At 62.9% G+C, this 17,710-nt stretch overlaps 2 protein-coding genes and 1 long non-coding RNA gene across 5 annotated transcripts; 2 read left to right on the plus strand and 1 right to left on the minus strand.

Moving 5' to 3' along the window:
* Positions 1 to 1,802: 1,802 nt before the first annotated feature.
* Positions 1,803 to 3,392, minus strand: LOC121079511. Its single transcript, XR_005825049.1, has 2 exons — positions 3,344 to 3,392; positions 1,803 to 3,122 (listed from the first exon to the last, which is right to left on the minus strand). It is a non-coding gene; the product is annotated as an uncharacterized LOC121079511 (long non-coding RNA).
* Positions 3,389 to 15,224, plus strand: LOC121079508 (thyroid adenoma-associated protein homolog). Of its 3 annotated transcripts, none has more exons than XM_040576890.1 (31): positions 3,390 to 3,547; positions 3,896 to 4,073; positions 4,207 to 4,293; positions 4,630 to 4,657; positions 4,752 to 4,900; positions 5,018 to 5,140; positions 5,350 to 5,470; positions 5,731 to 5,882; positions 6,124 to 6,247; positions 6,453 to 6,589; positions 6,968 to 7,165; positions 7,277 to 7,958; positions 8,041 to 8,193; positions 8,286 to 8,395; positions 8,473 to 8,633; positions 8,834 to 9,000; positions 9,144 to 9,320; positions 9,512 to 9,654; positions 10,201 to 10,344; positions 10,483 to 10,587; positions 10,744 to 10,944; positions 11,221 to 11,371; positions 11,611 to 11,836; positions 11,937 to 12,173; positions 12,256 to 12,481; positions 12,629 to 12,835; positions 13,074 to 13,312; positions 13,498 to 13,680; positions 13,800 to 14,066; positions 14,206 to 14,411; positions 14,538 to 15,224. In XM_040576890.1, exons 1-31 carry the CDS (start codon positions 3,435 to 3,437, stop codon positions 14,807 to 14,809), a joined length of 5,667 nt encoding a protein of 1,888 aa, XP_040432824.1. In that variant the 5' UTR covers positions 3,390 to 3,434; the 3' UTR covers positions 14,810 to 15,224. The 3 variants fall into 3 exon arrangements, 2 of the variants coding, with proteins under 2 accessions (XP_040432824.1, XP_040432825.1); XM_040576891.1 differs by having other exon boundaries at positions 6,163 to 6,247; XR_005825048.1 differs by lacking the exons at positions 13,800 to 14,066; positions 14,206 to 14,411; positions 14,538 to 15,224 and having other exon boundaries at positions 3,389 to 3,547; positions 13,157 to 13,312; positions 13,498 to 13,638.
* A 374-nt stretch (positions 15,225 to 15,598) lies between these two features.
* Positions 15,599 to 17,688, plus strand: LOC121079594 (vegetative cell wall protein gp1-like). Its single transcript, XM_040577094.1, has 2 exons — positions 15,599 to 16,565; positions 17,200 to 17,688. The coding sequence occupies exons 1-2, from the start codon at positions 15,746 to 15,748 to the stop codon at positions 17,406 to 17,408; spliced, it is 1,029 nt and encodes a 342-aa protein (XP_040433028.1). The 5' UTR covers positions 15,599 to 15,745; the 3' UTR covers positions 17,409 to 17,688.
* Positions 17,689 to 17,710: the final 22 nt, after the last annotated feature.

Consider the following 17,710-nt stretch of genomic DNA (forward strand, 5'->3'; position numbering starts at 1 on the left):
AGATACATGGCAGCTCACGGCAGCTCGATGGCATACAGCCACCTCCATACAGCTGCCTGTGAGGGGACAGGCAGGCCGTGTACCCGCTCGGCATTTGGAGGTGATGGAAGGGAAGGGCACTGTCTCTTCACGCACGTAGGTGGCCCTGCCACAGCTTTTGGGGAAATGTGGCCATGATACCACAGCTGACATTGCAGGATACCAAGGGCAAGCCCAAAACAGCCAGAGCCAGGCTGGCCAAGGTCAAGTGCTTACAGAAACAGACTGGCCAAGCAGGATGTGCGAAATGTCATCTGGGGCATCCCTCTTACTGAAAACCTTCCTGAGGGTCAGGCCAGACACAGCTAAATACTTCTAAAACCTGGTGGCCCAGAATTTAACCACTGGTTTTATGACTGTAGTGGGGCAACCAGGCTTCTGCAAACTTTGTTGGTTCAGTTATCAACTTCTGCCAGAAACGGGACCTCTGGGGAGGTGATATCCAAGAGTGGTCTGGGACTCATCACAGATGAGGTTCTCGTGCTGGGCCTTGTAAGAAAAACCAGCCAGGACTGGTGGGCATTAGCCTAGTCTGAGACACTTCAGCATTAGAAATGTCCTGTTTCTTACAAGGGCTCAGTCTCAGGCACAGCATTTTTGTCAGAGCTGCCACAGCGTAGATCACGGGGGAAAGAAGGGGCTTTGTAACCACGAACAGCATATTCTCTATGGAGGTGGAACAGCACCTGTAGAGGTGGAACAGCACCTCTAATTAAACTGGTGGTGATGACAAAGTGCTTGGGCTCATGACTAAAATAAGTAGCTGGAGCTAAAACAGGGAACCTGTGGTTGAGCTCAGGTTGCTTTGGAAAGTTTAAACCTGAGTTTTCTTGCCCTCAGTGCTGCTTAAGCCAAGAGCTAGCGAGGCTTTGGGAACTCACCAGGGGAGCACTCCTGCTCAGTATTTCTTGGTAGGGGAGGTAAGGCACCAGTCACACTCATGGTACAATGAGGAGACATATGAGTGAGAGCTGTGAAACTCCTGCACATCAAATGTCCATGTGGCACCTCATGGAAATGGGAGCCTGTCCTTGGGTGGTCCCCATCTCTGGCCCCCTTCTTTTCTCTTTTTTTTGTCTTCCACCGCCAAGAAGGGATGCCAAATTGCTTTTCTACCCTCAAATCTCTTTAAAAATCTCGCTTAAAACAGTATTTTTTCTTCCATCCCCCTATTTTGCTTCTCCTTCAGCTGGCACAGGGGATGGCATGAGGACGGGTCCTGCTCCCCACACCATGCCACTGCAGGGCAGGCAAGCGTGGCCTGGGCAGGTGCAGGATGCGACCCGTCCCGCTCTCAGCTGTGATAATCATACGGCCGAAGCAGATTAATTCTCATTCCCCACCCTGCACAAAGGACGTCTTTCCCTGGCCTCCTCGGCCTGGCCCTGCCTTCCCACCACACATGCACTTAGCCTATTAGTATCTCCACTGATTGCTTTCTTTCATTTCTCCCGTACCTTTCACTTCAGAAAATGGACTGGTAATACTTCTTTTATCAAAGAATTATGGGATTCAGGACCCAGATCTTACAAAGAGACTTTTGATAGCTGCTGGTAATCAAATCCCAATCGGCAGACACTTCTCTGCACCCTGTTACCGGAGAGGAATAAAGGAAAGGGATTACTGATGTTCTGTTTACTGAGCCTCTGAGAGATAGGATCGCTGGGCTATTTCGTATTAGAAAAGGGAAGGAAAATAAAACAAGAAAGAAAAAAAATGCAGACAAGGGAGGACAATATAGTTATAGATAAAAAGAAAAGAAACAGGCTCTTATCATTTTCTTATTGGTTAAGGAGATTCCAAAGCCATTATAGAGGATTAGCAAAAAGGTTAATCTGCTTTAGCCGTTTGCTTGTCAAAAGTGAATTTACAGGGGTTGAAAATCCTTCCTATGGCAAAACCTGAAAAATTCTCCTCTTCCTCTCTGACCCCTGCCTTCTGCAGGCAGCACAACGGGAAATGGAACCAGAGCCTCAGGGACCCTGAAACATGGGAGCCCCTTCCCTTGCCTGGGTGCAGGCATCATGGGCATGGGGGCTCTGCTTGGGCAACGCATTCCCCACTTCTTCACTGCAGTGATGGAGTGACGAAGGAGGTGGTCTGCGGGCGCAAGCATCCTCCTGTGCCGCCCTGATTTACTGGGGTGAAATCCAGGGATGTTTCACTGGTTTGTAATAGCAGCAGTGAGGGCAAACCTGGCCCTGTGGCTGGCTTTGGACTTCCAGCTTAATGTCTAAAGCTGAGCAGAGCTGGCAAACATTGCTGAAAACTATGGTCTGTTGGTTTCCTAGAAGCCACATCTTGGCGTCCTCCAAGCCATGCTCTCCTGGGTGGCCAACACAGCCATCACTCTCCTTAGTGCCTCTGCAGAAAGCAGAGCAGGAAAAATCACTCCTGCAGGGTCAAAACCAGCAAAGAGCATCCTGGGGAAGCAAGCAGATGAGCTCACCCCATTCCTTGTGAAGGAAACTTCCTTCGCTGGTGACAAGAGGGTGGCGTGGGGACCAGGTTAGATCTGGCATACATATCTACCGGTGATTTGGGAACCGTGGTGAGCAGGCAGGAGGCAAAATCTACGGATGATGTTAAACGACCTGCTTATACTCTGAGAACCTGCTTCCACTGACATGATATCCTCTGTCGGTCTGGTGCAGTGTGGTGCGATGGGAGAGGTGGCTGTGCCAAGCAGAGGCATTGGGCTTGATGTGCGGGACACCTCAGTGCCTCCTCTGGCAGCACCTCAGCCTTGCCCAGCTCCTCTCCAGTCCTTCCAGGGCTTGCTCCTCCACCGACTATGAAAACGGCTCCAGATGTTGTTGTTTTAAGGCCGAAAACTTGCAGGCAGGTGAAGTGAGATCACGCTTACCCTTCTGTCTCACCTCTATTTTTAAAGCAAACACACCGCTTTTTGCATGATGAAGGCGTGGCTGTGGCTAAGGGACAGAGCAAGCGAGAAGGCGGATTTCAGCAGGAATCGCTCCAGGAAAGCCCAGGACTGGCAGCAGGGGTCTGGGAGCAGCCACAGCACCGGCCCCACTCAGCGCTCACCCACGGGGCAACCACAGGGCTAGCTCCTTGCGGACCTGGGGAAAAATAACAAAATAACAAACAAAACAAAACAAAACAAAACCCAAAGGGCAAGCCAAGCCACAAACAACCAAAAGGTAACAAACAAGAAGGCGACACCCAACAAAAAAAACAAACCCAGCAGAGGAGAAGCACGGGACAAACACGACACCGAAGCGCCCGACTTGTGCCACCCCGAACCTCCCAACCCCAAAGCTCCCAACCCCAAAGCTCCCACCCCAGCCCGGGGAAGCCGCGGGCCCCCAGGCGGGCGCTAGAGGGGGCTGCGGCGCGGCCGAGCGGGGCCTGCTCGGTGCCGGGGCCGCGCCATGGGGGCCGAGCGGGAGGCGCGGGCCTGCGCCGCCTTCTACGGGGCGCTGGGGCACGGCGGGCCGGGCCGGGCCGCGCTCTGCTGCCTGCGCAGCCTCCGGCTCTTCGCCGGGTAAGGGGCTTCGGGGGGACACGGGGGGACACGGGGAACCGGGGGGCTGCGGGGCCGGTTCGGGCAGCGGGGTTGGGCCGTGCAATGCGGAGTGCGCCGCTCCAAATCAAGGCCACCCCCACCAAACCCCCACCCCACAAGGAGACAGGGTACCCCCACCCCAACCTCCCATAGCATCAGGGCATCCCCACCCCAACCCCCCATCACATCAAGGTACCCCCACCACACCCCCCATGGAGCAGCCGTAACCCCCAGCAAGCTGGGGTGCCCCCCACGCTCCCCCCTGTTGCACCCCAGCCCAAGCGGAGCCAGCCCGGGGCGCCCCAACTTGTCCCCGTACCGTCGCAGGAGCACCGCCAAGAGATGCCGGGACAAGCACCTGGAGGAGGCCCTGCTGCTGGCGCGGGCGCTGAGCGAGGAGCTGCGGGTGCTGGGCGAGGCGGAGGCACGGCCGCTGCTGCGCTGCGTGCTGGCTTTCCAGCTGGAGGCGAGCGGCAGCTCCAGCGCCTTCCACAAACTGGAGCAGGTCTGTAACGCAGCGCTGGGCAGAGAAGCGCCGGGCTGCAGATCCAGAGCAGCCAAAGCTGCCCTAAAAGCACGTCAAAGCTCGAATTTCTCAGGGGTCCGTGTGGGTGGCTGACTCAGGGGTCTCTCTGCAGATCGTGACCCAGCTGGCGGTGGGCCAGGAGGCCCTGCTGTCCCGGGAGGTGGGCGCGCTGCTGGCCGGCCTGGCGCCACACGGAGAGGTGAGAGCACCCGGCACGTGGGGTGGCGCTGGTGCTGTGACACCCCAGATTTGGGGGCATCACACATGGGGATCAGCTACAGGAGCATTTGGGGTGTGAGGCAGCTGGGCAGGGAGTGCCCGCAGCCAGGAATCAGCCGTACTCTGCAGCACATCCAGCCATGCTGACTCGGGGTTCAGCTCCAGAGCCTGCTGCTGGCTGGTCTCCTGCAGGGGAGGGACTGGAAGCTGTGGGGGAGCTTTGCTTGGAGGCTTCTCCCCGAAACACCCACATGGTGTACCGCAGCTGCTGCCATTGTGCTGGGTGTGAAGGGTGCCTGTCCTTCTGTCCCCACAGGTGCTGTCTCCTGAGGACCTCCAGGCAGGTCAGTCTCTGCTCCTTGTCCCCAGGGGCTTCTTCCAGCCCCTGTGCCACAGTGCCAGGAGGGACAGGGACTGATGCTGTCCCCTCACCCGCAGTGTGCATGTTCATCGAGGAGAGCAGTCTGGGCCGGGACCACTGGCGGCAGAACCTGGCCCCGCTGCTGCAGCGCCTGGCCACCACCTTGTGCTGGGTGCTGCAGAGCCAGCCAGCACCGAGCAGCACCTGGGGCTACCTGGCTGTCAAGGTAAGAGCCATGTTGGGGGGAGAAGGAGTGGTCAGGGAAGTCAGGGCTTGCGCGTTCTTCGGAGACAAGGGATGCTTGAGGCCATCCCTGCAGATCCACTCCCTTCTGGTCCTCCAGGCCTGCCTCCAGCTCTTCCAGGCGCTGCCGAAGGATGTAGCCCCTCTGGCGTGGAATGCAGCGACAAAGAGTGAAACCCTGCAGAGCATCCTGGGGCTGCTGCTGGAGGTGGTGGCAGGGAAGGTGTGTGTGAGCCTGGTGGCACTGGGGGACGGTGCTGTACCCCTATGGTTATTTCCCTGTACCTGCCCCTGAGGAGACACTACAGTGTCTGGGGATGCTCTGTAGTTGGCCACGTGTGTTACATGGGCATGGAGGCAGGGGTTGTGCTTGTTGGTTTTTTTTTCATGTGGTGTTTTGATCTGTGCCTTTGCCTCCCCTCACGAGCCCAGGCACCGAACAAGGACACGCAGCTGCTGGCGGGCACTGCGCTGAGCATGCTGGTGAACACAGCCCTGCAGCCCCAGAGCGGGGCTAGCGCTGCACTGGCCCTCTTCCAGCTAACTGACCAAGGTGTGTGCTCATCCCTGAGCTGGGAACCACCTCACCAGGGGGGCAGCAGGGACAGGCGTGCTGGGCAAGAGGGGATGGAGGGGACAATGCCACTCACTGGCAGTCAAAGCCAGACTGCTGCTGTGTCCCCCTCCTGTGGTGCAGGAGCCCCATATGCCACGGTCACTCTGGGATGAGGCAGGCCAGCCAGGGCAGTTTGGTCGTGGATAAATAATTGGGTTTGGGTCTTTCTCCCAGTTAACACAGCCATTTCCAAGCAGGTGCGGGGGAGCTGAGGTTTGGGGAGTTGGTGGTAGAAAACCCCAGCATCTTGGATCCAGCCAGGCTGGAGAGGCTGGTGCTGAGCAGAGGCCTGCTGACTTGCTGCAAGGGGGACATCCTCAGCTGCCAGCTGGAAAGCCTCACACAACAGGTAGGAGAGCTCGCACCCAGCACCCCGGGGTTCAGAGCGCCTCGCCTGGCTCTGCTTTGGCAGCCACCAGTGGGTGTTTGGGGTAAACCCCCTCCCGATGTAGCCAGCCCGCACCACCTCACACAGCCTGAACCTGGGGCTGATCTCCCAAACCAGCACAGAAAGCTCACACTGAGCTGTTGGAACAGCAGAGCAGTGCCGCAGTCTTCTGTCCTGTGACGGAGTTTTCTTAGCCCAAAAGCCTGCACCTACCCACTCGCTGATGGGCTGTGTTCTGCAGGCGTGCCTGCTGGTGGACGTGCTCTTCCCCGCTGTGCATGCCCTGAACAAGGAGCAGAAGGACTGCCACTACTACTGCTTCCAAGGTAAAGGACGGTGACCCTGCCATGGCAGAAGACTGCTGCTAAGGCTGTTAACACCTGCTCCAGCCCACCAAATACGAACCTCCCTGGCTGCTGTACATCTGCGTGGGCTGGTGGGGAAGTGCTCCCCTTGTGCCTGGCTCCCCAGCCTGGGTGGGCTCTGGCACACATGGCAGCTGCATCAGTGTGTCTGCTTTTCTGCTTTCAGTCCTGGCGCTGTGGCTGCGGCGCCTGCAGGAGAACCTGCCTGAGCTCTGGCGCCTGCGGGGGGGCCGCATCCTGGCAGAGGACACCGAGCTGCTCCAGCAGCTCACCCAGCTCCTGTGGGACAACGCCGAGACCCCGGTAAGGCTGGAGCGTGCACCCCCAGCAGCACCATGACCAGAAACAGCCCTTTCCTCGACTAGCTCAGCTTGTCCTGCTGCACATACACAGCCCTGCCCTGTCCAGGCAGGGACAGGGGTACCCCCACTGCAGCAGGGCTCTGTCCCTGGGCATCGCCCTCCCCATGCAGCAGGGCAACCCCAGCTGACCAAAGAGCCTGGGCCACATTTGCTGGCTCATCTCCTGCTGTCCCCACCTGGACGAAGCGATGCCCACCTGCTTAACCCATGGTTGCCAGCTAGTACTGAAAGTCCGTGGCCACAGGAAAGCAGAGTCTTCTAAAGCAGAAAGAAGGGGGGAATCACACTGACCTCTCTTGGTTGCTGTCCTTCCTCCCAGGTGGAAGGGGTGTCTGAGTTCATTCAGAGCTCCTTTCGACTGCTCCTGGAGATCTATGACCTTGAGTGCCAACACTTCAAGAACCAGGAGAGACCCCTCTACCAAGGGATGCTGCAGAGGGCGGTCTCAATGCCGTGGCAGATCAAGGCCAGATACGTGCCCCTGTGTGCCATCGTCCCCTACATGGGCAGCCAGCAGGTAGGGAAGGTGGAGGTCCCTGCTGTATGGAGCCTTTAGGCTGGCAGGGCAGGGTGTGGAGGTGGCAGACGGGACATCCCTCAGCACAGTCATCACCGGCCTTTCCCCCAGGTGCTGGACACATACCCGGACCTACCACAGCACCTCCTGAGCTGCTTGGCCACCAACCACCTGTGCCCTGTGGCCACCGAGCTCTACAGGGTGCTGGTGCGGCAGCAGCGCTCCGAGGGACCAGTGGGCACAGAGGAGGCCCTGGCTGAGCGGTGGGCACAGCGCTGGCTGCCCCTGCTGTGCCAGGCACTGCGCTCGCCCCTGCCCATCCTGCAGAGCAACGCTGCCAACCACCTCCTTGTCTGGACACTGCGGCAGCTCCCAGCCACCCATGCACTGCTGGCTGCCCAATTTGATGGCCAGGATGCGGCCGCGCTCCGGGCCTGGGTGTCGCTGCTGCGGGCGCAGAAAAGCATCGCGAGGACCCTGCCCCTGCAGGGCAAGGCGCTGGCACGGCTCCGCACCTGCCTGAGGGCCCGTGAGGAGGGCGTGCGGCTGGCAGCGCTGGGCCTCCTGTGCTGCAGCCCCAGCAGCGGGCAGGCCCTGTCGGGCACCGAGGAGCAGCTGCTGCGGGAGTTCCTGCCCCTCAACCTCACCGGGGACACCTCTGCCTTCCGGCAGCTGCTGCAGGCGGCCGTGAGGAAGGCGCTGGTGCGGCTGCGGGACAGCGCGCTGGCCCGGCTGCGAGGGAAGGCGCCTGTGGAGTGGGGCGAGGAAGCGGGGCAGCCGGACCAGGCTGTAGGTGAGGAGGCTGCTGCAGCACCTCTAAGTGACCCCCAGGGCTTCACAGGCAGCTGCCACAGCACTGCATGCTCTCCCCGCAGGCTTTGTGGAGTGGCTGCTGCAGCTCAGCATCTCCTCACTGACCCCTGGGGCCAACTACCAGAGGAAGAAGACGGCTCTGCTCCTCCTGGCTGCCATTCTGGAGACCTGCACAGACACCTGGAGCCCCGAGAGGAAGAAGGGCCAGCCCCCGCGTGAGTAGGGGCAGCCTGTTCAGAGCATCCCTGCAGATATCGGGGCACTCCAAGCCATCCCCATCCCATCCCACCACCCGCTGTCCCCGCAGGGACCATGGCTGCGCTGCTGAGCCACGCCAGGCAGAGCGGCTGCTGGGACTTCTTCTCTCGGCCCAAATTGCTGGCGCTGCTGAGCTGTTTGCAGGACAGCACCAACGAAGTGGGTGTCAGCAGCCCCCTCTCCTGCCCTGCTCCTGCCACCCATGTCCCCACTCCCTGCCTCTTCTGCCTCGGCAGATCAGAGACCTGGCCTCGGAGCTGCTCGTCCGCTACTTCCCTGCGGCGTTCCCCTCCTCTCTCGCCCCGGCACTGCTCCAGCTGGCCCAGGACACCCTCAGCAGCCCCCGTGTGCAGGAGGCTGAGGCCGGAGCCGTGCTGATGAAGACGATCCTACAGAAGTATGAGCTCGGGGTGGGCAATGGCATGGCAGCCCCCTGGCAGTGCCAGGGTCTCCTCTGGGCTGACCACAGCCAGCAGTGGCTTGGGTTTGAGATAGCCTTGCAGTGGTGGAGCTGAGGAGGGATGGGGTCTGCACAGCACAAGTTGGGCAGAAAACTCTTGTACTCACAGCACCATCAGCATCTGCCTCTTCCTGCAGGTCAGATGGCAGCACCATGAAGATCCTGGCCCTGGAGACTGAAGCAGCCCAGACACCACCAAACCACGGCCTGTGCTTTGCCCAGCACCTCCTGCGGATGCTGCAGGCCCAGCACTCCACGGCTCAGCAGGACCTGCTGCGGGCAGCAGCCGTGGCACCAATGCACGGTGCGTGCCCGGGGTGCTGGAGGAGAGAGGCCGCAGCTCGGTGTGTGCCCTCCATCCACGCATCCAATTTTGGGAAGATATTTCAGCAGGGGGGCTGGGATGGTGCTGAGCAGTGCTGTAACATGGGTTGGGCATTTGTGCAGGTGTGATCGCAGCCCTGCGGAGGTGCCTGCTGCAGGTGCCGGAGGTGGCTGCCTCCATGCGGGCGGCAGAGTCGGCGCAGAGCTGGCAGGAGTTCCTCACCAGCCTTGTGACCACCGTGAGGGACATCACCTCCTTCCTCCTGGGTGCTCTGCAGAGCCCTGGTGCTGACGAGCAAGGTAAGCAGGTCCCAGGGGAAGCAGCCCTGGGAGCCACCCACTCCTTCATCACAGCAGCCTTGGTCCAGCCGCAAGCTCCAGAAGCTCCCACGAAAGCTCTGGCCCCAGCAGCCCTCCACACTGCAGGGGACACCCTTGCTTTGGACTCGCTGCCCCTTCCTCACCCTGCTCGCTGCTTCTCCTCTTCGCAGCAGCCGCCCCATCGTTTGCGGACATGGGGAATGCGATCGGCTCCCTCATCACGCTGGGGAAGGGGCAGCAGGAGGAGGAGGACTCAGTCCTGCTGTCAGAGGAGCACAGCCTGATCCTGACCTGCTGCTGGGTGTCGGTGAAGGTAGGAGCACCTCCGCGTGGCAGCACCCGCTGCACAGCCCGACCCAGCAGCTTGGTTTGTCCCCTCCCTGGGGGCAGGCAGGGCAAGCACTGTCCTTACCTGGGGGCCGTTGTAGCCCCCCCACTCCAAAAGGACCCTCCTCCCCTCCTGCCCTTTTGTAACCCAGCTGCTTTCCCAGTGCTGATGGACCCCAGCTGTGCGGGAGCTGGGCTGCCCCTGCTCGCAGCCGGGCTGCTCTGACAGCTGCCCATCACAGCTCCTTTCCGACAGCCGCCCATCACAGCCTCTCCCCCAGAGCCTGCCTGTTGGCTGGCTGCAAAAAGGACATCTCTGCCACGCAGGGCTTGCAGCAGGCTGAGGAAACGCCGTGCTGCAGAGGCTGCGTGCTCAAAGTCAGCTCAGCAGTTGTGGGCTGAGCTGACAGCACCGTGAGCCCTGGCGCGACAGCAGCGCTTGCCAGGCACCCCTGCCACAGTGAATGTGGGGCAGGACAGCCGTGCGGGGCAGCACCACTGCCTTTCCTCTAACCTCTCACCTCTTTCCCAGGAAATTGGGCTGCTGCTGGGAGGCCTGGCTGAGCTGCTGCTGTTGCCGGTGCTGCCTGCAGGAGCGGGGCCCCTCCTAACACTTGCCAGCTTACAGACGGCCGCGAGGGTCTTCCAGGAGATCCTGCTGAGGTGCCGGCACTGGGTAAGAGCGTGTCCCGCCTGGGGGGGGTCTCGGCCCCTCTCCTGCCCCTCCAGACCCATCCATCAGCCCCAAGCAGAGGTTTCAGTGGGGCTGTGGGAGGGTGGGAGCACAGGGAGCCCTGACACCGCTCTGCCCTAGGGAGCAGTGGAGGGCTGCAGCATGGGCTTCACCAAGTTTTGTGCTGCTCTGCTGAACCACCCCGACACGGAGCTGCAGGCGATCCCACAGACCATGCTGGACCAGGTGCTGTGCTTGTTCTTCCCCATGTTCCCTCGTCCCCAGGGCTGTGTCTGTGTCCCTGCAGTCCTGGTGTTGGCTGCTGGTCCTCTCCCCTGCAGGGCAACTGCAGGCTCCAGCTTGCAGGTTTCCAGCGGGGTCTGGATGCATTTTGTTTCTCAGGGGTTAGAAGCACTGAGCGGACCCCGGAGCAGCTCGATAACGCGCCGTGCTGCCGGCTTCCCCATGCTCTTCCTGTGCATCGTCAGTGGGGAAAACCCAGCCCAGGCCCGGCCGCTCCTGACCCGCTGCATCCAGACCCTGCTGGCCTTGGCCTCCATGGCCCTGCCACAGGACTGGGACCAGACCCTCGACCTCCCGCAGGTAAGGGCAGCAGGCACCAAACCTCACTGTTACAGCTGGCTTGGGGACAGGGTGATCTGCAGGAGGCTCCCCAAAAGGATCTGTGTTGGGTACCCCACACAAGGCTGTGTTAGCACAGAGACCTCAGGGTGAGCCAACGCCACAGCCTTGGCTGTGCTGCTCATCCCGGGAGCCCAGGAGCTGATGGCCTCTTGGCTCCCTGCTCTCTTCTGAGCATCTTTGGTTTGCATCCTGGTGCCCGGCACAGCACAGCTGAGCTCTGCATGCTCTCCACAGGTGTGTGCCCTGCACGTGCTGCAGACGCTGGTCCGTGGAGCAGGGCTGGGTAGTGCGCTGCTGCGGCATGCCACGCCGATGGTGGCCCTGGCACTGCAGGGCCTGGGTTCACCTTGCTGGGCCATGAGGAACGCAGCCATCCAGCTCTTCAGTGAGTACCTGAGCCTGTACTGTGCGCCCTCTGTCCCTGCTAGCTAAAAGGGCAGTGCTGGGGGAACAGGGGCCGGATTTGCACCCCACAGCACAGTGGGGACATGCTGGTATCCAGCAAGTCCCAGTGCTGCATCTTGGCACAGCCCTTGAGGGATGTTTAATCAGCCCCCAGGGGTCCAGTGCTGAGGGCAGGCAGGGGGATGGGGCCTGACTCTGCTTTCTGCCCCATCCCCGCAGGTGCTCTCACCAGCCGGCTGCTGGGCCAGAAGCGGAGCCGCACCGAGGGCTGCCCCGCGGAGGGGCTGAGCCTCCCCGCCTTCCTCGGGCAGCACCCGCAGCTGGGCGCCGTGCTGCTGGCCGAGCTGGGGGCGGCCACAACGGGGGGGCCCTGCCTGCGCCCCGCACTCCACGCCGTCCTCACACTCCTGGCCCAGCTGCAGCCTGGCCCCGATGGCCCTGACAGGTAGGACGGAGCGGACGGGGTGGCAGTGGGGATGCTCTGCCCCAGAGCGAGGGCTCGCCATGAGGGTGCATCGCCACGCTGTGCCCTTTTTGCTTCACAGCCCCTCTGCTCGCTTCCTGGAGCCGCTGCTGGGGCTGGCGGCGAGCCCCATCTACGCCGTGCGAGCCATGGCTGCCAAGGCACTGGTGCCCGTTGTCCCACCGCCCCGGCGCCCGGCGCTCCTCCTGCGGCTGGCCCGGCAGCTCCCCGCGCCCGGAGGGGTCCGCTCACACAACGCCCTGCACGGGCACCTGCTGCAGATGCAGGCGCTGCTGGCCCCCGCCCCAGGATCCGATGGGTGAGTGGCTCTGCACCATCCCTACAGCTCCAGCACCTTTTTGGCTGGACGCTGCGTTGAGGCATGCTTGTCCCCCCCGCAGGCTGCCAGCCGAGGTGCTGCGCCCTGTGGCTCTGCAGCTGGAGGCCCGGGGCTGGCTGCTCACCCCCGCCCAGCGCTGCCCGCTCGTCCGCGCTGCCTTCCTGCAGGTCCTCGCCCTCCTGCCCACCTCCCTCAGCCCTGGCTTTGCACAGAGCATCCGAGAAGCCATCAGCACTGAGCTGGGCAGCCTCACGCTGGGGAAGGAGCCGCAGTGTGCTGAGCTGCAGGTACTGCTCCCTGCCGGGGACGTCACAGCTGTGCCCTTCTGTGAAGCTGGGGCATGGGAGTGGGGACCCATCCTGCTCTCTCCATGCCCACAAATATGCACCCCACTCGAGGCTGAGCGCTGGAAGTGGATCCTGGTTTCCCTGCAGGTGGGCTCAGCTGTCCTCCACCAAACCATGGCCCGCTTTGCATGCAGCGAGGCCGCCCGGCTGGCCAACAGTGAGAGGATCGGCGCTGTTTGCTCACTTCTCCGGCAGCCAAATCCCGATGTCCAGCTTGCCATCCTCAGCTGGGTGATTGAAGGGGAGGGAGAAGAGTGCAAGGAGCTGGAGAAGGCTCTCCAGCTGACGCTGCTGGTAAGATGAGGCTCAAAAGTCGCAAAGTGGGGCACTGATGCACAGCACCACACAGATGGGTGCTCACTGGGTGGTCCCCGGTGCTCCTGTCCCCCGGTGCCATCTCTGGGAGGAGGCACAGGTCCAGAGCATGTTGCTCAGGCTGACGTGCAGCCTTTCTGATGGATTTGCAGATGGCTGCATGGTCCCGTGCTCCCAGGGGCACTAACCGTGTACCTTCTTTCCCGTTGTTGACTAGGAGAACTTACAGTCTGTGCTGCGAGACAGAAGGAACAAAGAGTTCCTGAAATTGTACCTTGAGGCTTTGATGCATCTTTGCAGAAACCTCTCGTCTTGGTCCCCGGAAGCTTCCCCTAAGCTCCAGGGCTCCTCCTCAGCATGCGTGGAAATGCTGCTCCTCATGATGGAGACGGAGCATCCTGGACCAGACCTCCTCTTCCAGGCTCTGTGTGCCGCCAGCCTGCTGCTCACCCTCGGGTAGGTCTGTGCCACAACCAGGGCTGAATCTTCAAGGACATTTTTCTTAGCCCTTGGTGGAAACAGAGCCATGGCTCACGACTGCTTTGTGCCTGGATCCTGCAATCTCGAGGCAGTCGGCAGCCTTTGGTGCCCCCGATGGGGCTGGGAAGTGTGCTTGACCTCACTCCCCTGCCCTCTGACAGGTTTGGGGACGAGGACAGCCCTCTGGTGTGGCGGTGGTGCACGGCGCTGGAGGCGTGCAGCCAGTCGGTGTCAGCCGAGGTGCTGCGGCTGGCGGCCGCGCGCTCCCTGCAGACGGCAGGCATGGAAGTGCTGCAGCGGTCCCTGGGGGCTGCCCACCCCTGGCTCGTCCCTGTGGCGCTGCGGTAGGTCCTGAGCTGTGCTGGATGGCCAGGCTCACGGGAATGCCACTGCCTGCAGGTGCTGTGCCTTCCCCGCAGCATGGGCTGGTTGTGCAGGGACATTTATTTCCCTCCCTCCCCAGGGTGATAAACGTGGGCATTCACCTCCTGCAAGATGAGGAGCAAGAAGTCCGGCATGAGGCCTCAGCTTTTGCCAGCCTCGTGCAGCACAGTGCAGGGGAGCCGGGTGGAGATGGCTGCGTCTTCGTGCAGGGCAACGTGGGGCTGTTGGGCCTCCTGCAGCTCCTCCCGCGGGAGTTTGGGCATCACCCAGAGACCTTCAGCTCTCTGCTGCAGCACCTGCCCGTCCTCGACCTCAGGGGCATCGTGGAGGAGCTGGAGGCCAACAAGTGAGTGCACAGATGAAAGGCCAAAAGGGTGGTGGGCAGAGCCACCCCAAGGGTCAGGGAGAGGCAGCGTGGGTGCCTGAGCGTTGGGGAGCATTAGGTAGCCCCCAAGGCTTCCCTTGTGTCTCGGCTTCCCTCCCAGAGCCCCCAGCCTGTACAAGGAGGATGAACCCAATGTTTTTGCGGAGCCGGCCGTCCTGGCACAGCAGCTGCTCCCCTTCCTGCTGCAGCTCCTGGAGAAGGTGCCTGATGCCAGTCTGCTCCGCGCCTCAACACTGCACTGGCTGGAGGCCGCAGGCCCTGGAGTCCTGCGGGGCCTGCAGTACTGCAAGCACCTCTGGAGCCAAGGTACAGCAGGGCTGGGGAGTGTTGAGATGTCCTCGGGATAGGAAACCCGGTGTCCTCAGCCCCAGTGCCACCCTGCCTGGTGGAGCCTGGCTGTGCTCACCATGCCTTTACCTGTTCCCTCCGCAGAGGCCGTCGCACGCTGGTGGATGAAGGCTCTGGGCTGTGCCAAGCTGCGGGCGGCCCTGGTCGCGCTGCTGGTGAGGGCCAGGCTGGTGGCCCACGCGCTGCGAGTGCTGGGCGAGAGCCACGGGGCCATGCTGGGGCTGGGCTGCGGCGCCCAGGAGCTGGAGCAGGAGCTGGTGCTGGTGCAGGGGCTGCTGGCACAGCACGGGCTGGCCCCCGCACCCAGCCAGGGCGACGTACCGAGGGAGCTGGGGTCGCCGCCCGGGAACAACTGATGGCTCCAGACACGGAGTGGCATCACACTGAGCTTCTGGCTGTCACTGCTGTGTCCCTGTGTTTTTTGGGTGCTCGCTGCAGCCAGGCAGCAGGTTTGGTGGTGGAACTCGGGGAACCCCACTTGCCATGCGGGATGTGCTCACTTCGGATGCAGCAGCACGTGCCCGTGGTGGGAGCGAGCAGGTCTTTGCTCTTTGGTTCACACGGGATGGTGGTAGCTCTGCATCCCGGTGGCACCAGCACAGCATCACCTCGCCGTGCCTGCGCCCTGCAGCATTCCCTGCCCCCGGGTCCGGCAGGGAGGACAGGACACACACCCCGGTCCCCTGCTGGGACATCCACCGCCTGTTGTCAACCAGGCTTTTAGCTCTTTTTTTGGGTGCCTTTTATCCCAAATAAAGAAGCCCGAAACCACCCCGGTGTCAAAGCCTTTCCGTGGCCCTATTCGGGGGAGACCAAGGCGGGATCCGGGATGGGGCTGGGGGCCACCGGAGGGCAGCAGCCACCGGGGGAAGAGCGGCGGGGAGCCGCGGGTGCGGCCCGAGGACGGAGCGGAGGTGCCGGTGCCGGTGCCGGTGCCCAGCCCCGCGACCCCCGGGGGCAGCGCGCAGCGGGGGCGGCCCCGGGCTCTGCGGGGCTCCCGCTGCCGCCGCTCCGCCCCGGTACCGGCCCCGCCCCGGCGCGGAACAGGATGCGGCCACATCCGCTTCCCGCGGCGCTCGGCGCGGCCCCGGAGGAAGGTGAGCGGCGGGGGCGGCCGGGGGCGGCCCCGGGCACGGCCACGGCCGCGGCTCCGGCCGGGTGACTGGGCGGCCCCGCTGGGTGCCCCCCGGCGGCTGCCGGCAGCGGGGGGGCCGGAGTCGGGGTCAGCGCGGCCCCCCCGAGCCCCCCGCAGCCCCCCGAGCCGCCCCCTTCTCGGCCGCCGCGGGGGCAGCATGAGCGCGGCCAAGCCCAAGCGCATCAAGTTCTCCGAGGAGGAGAAATTCCTCATCCTGGAGGAGTTCAGCCTGCGCAAGGACATCCTGATCCCCAAGAGCGGCCGCTACAAGAACACGCTGGACCGGCAGCGGGCCTGGGAGGAGATCGCGGCCGCCGTCAACTCGCTGAGCCCCCTGGTGCAGCGCACGCCCGACGAGATCCGCAAGAAGTGGCACAACATGGTCATCGACGCCCGCAAGGAGCTGGCCATGGAGAAGCACCCGCTGCTCCGCCAGCGGCCCCAGGAGAAGCTCTTCCACAACATCTTTGCCCTCTTCAACAAGCCCAGCCCGCAGCTGCCGGACCCGCTGCTCTCGGGGTCGTCCTTCAGGGTGACGGCGGCCGGGGTCCCGCCGGGGCCGCCCGCGCCCCTCTGCGTGGCCGGGGGGATGCTGGAGGTCGCCCCGGACTTGCTGCTGCACGGCCAGAGCGGTGCCGCTGCCCCAGCCCGCAGGATGCTCGGCGCCGTGGGCACCCCCGGCCCCGCTCCCGATGGCTTCCTCGGCGCCCCCGGCGCAGAGCCAGACTCCAAGGAGAGCTTGCTGCCGGCGAGCCCGCAGCCCGGCGTGGAGAAGAGACTGCTGCCCCCCGGCATGGCAGCCCCCGGTCCTGCCTCGCCGCAGGGCACGGCGCCGGTGCTGCCGTCCAGCTCCCCCGACCCCCCCCGGATCAAGTGCCCACTGAGCCCGGCGCTGGCGTGGCCGTGCCTCGGCGTGACGGCGAGCCCAGCAGTGCAGAGCGGGGACAGCCCCGGCCCCCCGCCCTCCCAGGAGAACGGTGAGGTGCCCATCTTTCTGCCTAACCTTCTGCCTCTTCCCCCGTGCCCACCCGGTCCTACACGGGGTCAGCCAGCCCCATGCTGAGGCTCCCGGCCCCGTTTCTGAAGCCGCTGCGATGCTCGGCCCCAGCACCATCAGGGTGAGCTCCCCAAACTCACCTGAACTGCAGGGCTGTTCTGCAGCCAGGCTGGCTGCCAGCTCAGGTGGCTGTGCTGGTGAGTAATGCTGCAGCTGTTTGTTGGGGTCTCCTCCTCTGCCATGGCCAATCTGTCCAAAATCTGCCTTTTCCCAAGAGAGGGGCCCAGTCTCTCCCCCTGCCAGTGCCACGTCTGTGCAGACACAGGGGTCACATCCTGCCCTGCTCCCCCCCGGACCCGTCACTGCAGCATGCAGAGGTAGCCCGGGACAGGCTGAATCCTGCAGGTTTGAGCTTTTGGAGGCCCACGGTGGCTGCATACAGCACCCCTGACCTGTCCCCAGCCCACGGCTGTGTCTCCATCCCCACTGCAGACAGCCCAGCTCACCTCAGCGATGGAAAGGGCACTGCAGGAGGGAGAGAAAGCACAGGAGGCGGCGATTGCTGTGGCTCTGCATCCCTCTCCTGCTCTAACTCCTTCCTTTGCTCTGTGCAGGCAGCTCGACGGCACCGGCCGAGCCCCTGCTGGGGCCGCAGGGCTGCAGCCACACAGCCCGGGAGGTGTCGGAGAAGCAGAGCCGGCTGCACACGGAGATCCTGGAGCTGCAGAAGGAGACCCTGCAGCTGCAGAAGGAGAAGATCCTGCTGGAGAAGGAGAAGCTCCTCCTGGAAATCATCAAACTCCGCAGGGAGCTGGGCACGTGAGGGTGCTGTGGGCACTGGGGCGGTGCGGGGCAGCTGCCCCCACATTGGGGACGGGGACGGGGACAAGCTGCTCATCCGGCAATGGGCACTGGGATACCTTTAGCCCCTGCCTGCTACGGGGTGGGGATGGTTCCTCTGGGAGCATTGTCCCACGGCCACGATCCGCCAGCCCGTTCTTCCGGGGGATACGGGACATTTCGGTGCACCCTGGGCGTTGGCATGGGGCCCACCGGTCCCTGCAGACACCTGTGGCTGAATAAAGGTGAGCTCTGCGGGATGAGCACCCGGTGCCGTGTGTAGGG

Source organism: Cygnus olor, chromosome 17 (assembly GCF_009769625.2).
Source record: "Cygnus olor isolate bCygOlo1 chromosome 17, bCygOlo1.pri.v2, whole genome shotgun sequence".
Classification (NCBI taxonomy): domain Eukaryota; kingdom Metazoa; phylum Chordata; class Aves; order Anseriformes; family Anatidae; genus Cygnus; species Cygnus olor.